Genomic DNA, 4,612 nt, shown 5'->3' with positions numbered 1-4,612 from the left:
AAAATACATATGCAGTGTTAATATCATGCATTGCAAAAATACATATGGACCATTCCTAATATGTATTTTAGTATGTTGTTATTGTTCTTTAAAGTTTTTCACCACCTTCCTAAATTGTTAAATATAACATGTAGTTTTATGGAGCTATACCGTTTACTATGACATTTAGTTAAGAAATACATATGTAGTGTTCATATTATGCTTTAAAAATACATATGCAGTATAAACCAAATATTTTCAGACTAAAAATACATATGCAGTGTTAAAATCAAACATTACAAAAATACAACTAGAACATACCTACTATGTGTTCATTTAAAATCATTATACAAGAGAACTCGAATAAAAGATAATTTTGATTATGTTATGCAGTTATAGATTTGATTTTAGTTACAAAATAAATATGCATTGATGATATTTTGCTAAAAAAAATACATATGTATTATACATCAAATGTACTTTTAGCATATAAATACATATGAGTACTAGCATTATGCACTTCAAACATATATTTGTAGAATATGTCACATATATTTAAACCTTTGAACAATTAGGAAACATATACTTGTTTGGCTCAATAAAATTTACCACATTTTAACCTAAAATATATATATTATGTAAAAAATACATATGAACTACTGCTTGAAAATTTTCAGATTTTGAAACATATATAGCTCCAGCAATCAGACATACTGTCTTCAATTGTCAAATGATTCATAAATGTATTAACTAAACTGAAATAGTTCATGATTATAACAAATGAAAAATAAAGTTTTAAGAAATAATACAGAAGAAGAAATATATCATTTCCGATATTTCCTACAAGAACCCCTATTGTGACCCTTAACCTCACAACCACCGCATGAGTTGATATTCTTCTTTCCAAACATATCCCGACCTGATTTTTCATGATCTTTCTTTGCAGGTCTTCCTGGAGGTCTTTTGAATTTTGGAGGCAACACTATTTCACCAAGTATGCTCTCTGGTATTATCCAGTCTTCTTTGTGTGACAACGGGTAGATTGGAATATCATATGTCTTCAAAACAGTTTTTGGTTTAAACAAATCACAACAATATGGACCCTTGTCAAAATTCTTTTTCTCCAACACCGCACAAGCATGTGCACATGGTATCTCATCTATTTGAAATGCATTATATAAGCATTTTTTCCTTGATGCAAACAATAAAGTGTTTTTGTTTGTCATGTACCGTATACATATATTCTGTGGATGGTACAACCTGGTATAAACATAAAAAGTTAAATACAATGATACAAAAAGATGAATTTCATATTCCATGATATGTTGTAATCACACCTGTATTTTTCAAAATAAATACATATGCAATAAAAATACATATGCAGATTACATTTTTACTGATCATCCAAATACTTATGCAGTGTTAATAATTTTCAATACAAAAAATACATATGCAAAATACATATTATGTTTTTAAATGATCATAGTGTTTATGTTGTATATATTTTAATTAATTTACAACTGAGTGGAAAGTATTTTCATAATTATCTTTTCATAATTATAATTTGTAAAAATCTAAAAGGCCATATCGTCATATGAGTACACAAAGCCTCGTTCTCACTGAGTATGTCATTAAACTTTTCAATGAGTGTTGTGAAGGTATATGAAGCCTCCTTCCTATTTGCGCAATTCTATTTTGCAAACAGTAATCGACCTTCCTCAAGAAAGTCATAAATTGTCAGTTCTCTAGCTGATACAAGCACTCTATTTATTGACTCCGCAATGTTTGAAGTCAAAGTCCATCCTCGGTGAACTTTTGCATACGACCTAGCCCACTTTTTGTAACCCACTAATTCCAAATACTTCTTGACCCTAATATCAACTGCCTCAACTTTTTCCATTAACATGTGGAATTCTGACTTTGAATATGATTTGACCATTGTATAAAAGATCTCCGACAATGCATCCTGCGACTTTCTGTAAAGTTTTTTCACATTTTCCCATATATGCCACATACATACATAATGTGGAACATCTTTGTACACATCCCCAACAAACTTTATGATGCTTGGATTCCTATTAGACACAACACACATCTGTTGTCTTTCCCTATACGCTTCCTTTAGATTCTCGAAGAACCACGTCCAGGATGCATCATTTTCAGAATTAAGCACACCATATGCCAAAGGAAATATATGACCTGTATACATAATTCATTATTTTCAGAATCAAGAACACCATATGCTAAAGAAAACATATGGCCTGCATATATAAATAATTTTTGCGTATGCCGATATAAATACATATAGGAACTGCATATGTATTTATTAAAAAAATAGGTAAACAAAACTGTATATTTTATGTACCTGAAATGGTATCAATTACATATGATAAAATCTACATGCACCTCACTATCAAACATAAATATTTTTACATGTTTCATTCAGGAAACTTTGAAAATATATGTAATTATATGCAGATATGTATATATGAAGTGGAGATATGTATTTTTCAAGTTATTTGCAGAAATACAAAAAAAATACAACCATTTATATAATGTAGTTACTATTAAATGATACTACCCTGCTCCGTCCGTTGTACATGCTGTGACAAATGCCTCAGTATAAATTTCTCTCAGATGACTAGCATCAACCACTACGACTGGTTTACAATGATCGAACCCATTAATGAATACATGTAGAGAGATAAATACATACAAGAACGTATTATCATCTGTCTTCTTTATTCTTATATGTGACTCTGGATAGGTAGTATTCAACACATATAAGTATGATGGCAGTTTCCCATAAGATGTTGATGGCTTACCCCTCAACTCTTCTAACGCTCTTTCCTTGGCCCTCCAATATAAAGTGTGTTTCAAATCCATACCAAAATATTTCTTCATGTCATTTCTGATTTCTATCGCACTGTATTTTTGTTTGTGACTTTTGAATTTTTGTTTAACCATACCACCTATCAACATACTAGTAGAATGCACCTTTGGATAGATCTTGTCCTTCACCGGGCAAGTATGTTGAGGTATGAATCTTCTCACTCTAAACATTCCACTTTCTCTAATGCCTGAAGAACGCATTAAAAACTCACAGTTTCTTGATTTGCAAAACAATGTGTAACTGCATCCAACATAATTTAATTCATTCAAAATACATATCCAAACTAATATTAAACAAGATTAGAGTGATATAGAATGTACGTACGTTTTCTTACTCGACCTTTTGCTTCACGTTTGAAACTTCTCCCTAATTGAATAGTCCTTCATGACCGACTTTAAAAAAAATTTTGTCAAGTAAACCTGGTCATCCTCAACATGCTTGTGATGTGGGTCTGAGATAATCACCTCAACAGTATCCATCTCAAATACATCTAATGCTTGTACATCTTCAGAAATCATCAAAGCTCCTTCATTTGTTGTATTTATCACTGTTTGCAAGTTGTTACAGTTACTTCTTCTTTCAGCATAACATGTAGATGAACTCACGAAATTGCTCATTACAACTTTCTCCAAAATGCTTACATATAAAGGAAGACAATTCATGTCTTGTATCTGCTTTCTCTGCAAAATATAGACCTTCAATCCCATATCATTATGTATTTCTATCTGCCCTACATTAGCATTTATTTGATATTCTACTAGAGTACGTTTGCTGGTTAAATCCACACTTTAGTGAGATGCCAAAACATCGTACAACTCAACGAATGTTGCTGTTGTGCTCAACAGTATAGCATCGGTGACATATTCTTCATAGTTTTTTTTTCATACGTCCATCCACCAGAGTGCTTCACAAGGACTGGTATGCTTCCCATCTCCAATTGATTTAACCAAAAACTAAATAAATATACATATTTGTCAGATATCACTTATTTTAACACACAATTTACAACTTTAAGTGCAAACAAAGTTTCTTAGCCAACATCAACCTGTAAAAAATACATTTAAATAATATTGTATAAACTAAATTACAAACACAGAAAAAGTATTTAACCAAATACAGAAATTACTGAATCAAATGGAAGTAAAACAGGTACAAAATGTATTTCCAAATATATAGTTATAGTCTAAAATTCTGACAACAACACAAAAATACATATGCAGTATTAACATTAACCATATCAAAAAATACATATGCAATGTGACCATTACACAGATCAAAAATACATCTAGAGCAAATAATTTATATTTTCATATGTGTTCATAGAATATCATCAAATTCTACAGCTGAATTCGATCATAAACGATTATACAACAAAGCTTCAGAATTTATAGAATTGTTAAAACAATCAAAATAACAACAAAAGATCCTCAAAAAAATAGTCGAATACTGACTTTTTTACACTTCACACAAGTTTTAAGCTGAAATTTGCAACACCAAGTTGAATTCCCAATTTTTTGTTTCTATATGTTCAATTTTACTGCTGAAATACTTCTAACTCGAATTTCTTTTATAATTTTTTCACATACAAAGTAACGACGACAACAGAAACTCGATAGGCACATCAGTAATGGTTTAAAAAGAAAATCAAACTGAACAACAATAATGATTATGTACCTTAAACAGTATTAATGGTTGAATTTTCAACTGACAGTTGAATTCAAACAAATTGATCAGAAGAAT

General features: G+C 30.3%; 1 protein-coding gene across 1 annotated transcript; it reads right to left on the bottom strand.

Annotated features, from left to right (window-relative positions):
* Window positions 1-803: 803 nt before the first annotated feature.
* Window positions 804-1,879, bottom strand: LOC107848870. Its single transcript, XM_016693602.2, has 2 exons — window positions 1,683-1,879; window positions 804-1,239 (listed from the first exon to the last, which is right to left on the bottom strand). Exons 1-2 carry the CDS (start codon window positions 1,877-1,879, stop codon window positions 804-806), a joined length of 633 nt encoding a protein of 210 aa, XP_016549088.2.
* Window positions 1,880-4,612: the final 2,733 nt, after the last annotated feature.

This window comes from Capsicum annuum, chromosome 12 (assembly GCF_002878395.1).
Source record: "Capsicum annuum cultivar UCD-10X-F1 chromosome 12, UCD10Xv1.1, whole genome shotgun sequence".
NCBI classification, from domain to species: Eukaryota; Viridiplantae; Streptophyta; class Magnoliopsida; order Solanales; family Solanaceae; genus Capsicum; species Capsicum annuum.
The sequence above is the reverse complement of the archived record's forward strand: the minus strand, read 5'-3'. Positions and strand labels throughout refer to the sequence as shown.

Coding starts and splice junctions, on each gene's coding strand:
- LOC107848870 (XM_016693602.2), bottom strand. CDS start 1,879: ATGGAAAAAGTTGAGGCAGTTGATATTAGGGTCAAGAAGTATTTGGAA. Junction 1,240..1,682: donor CTTGAGGAAGGTCGATTACT/GTTTGCAAAATA, acceptor TGTTTATACCAG/GTTGTACCATCCACAGAATA.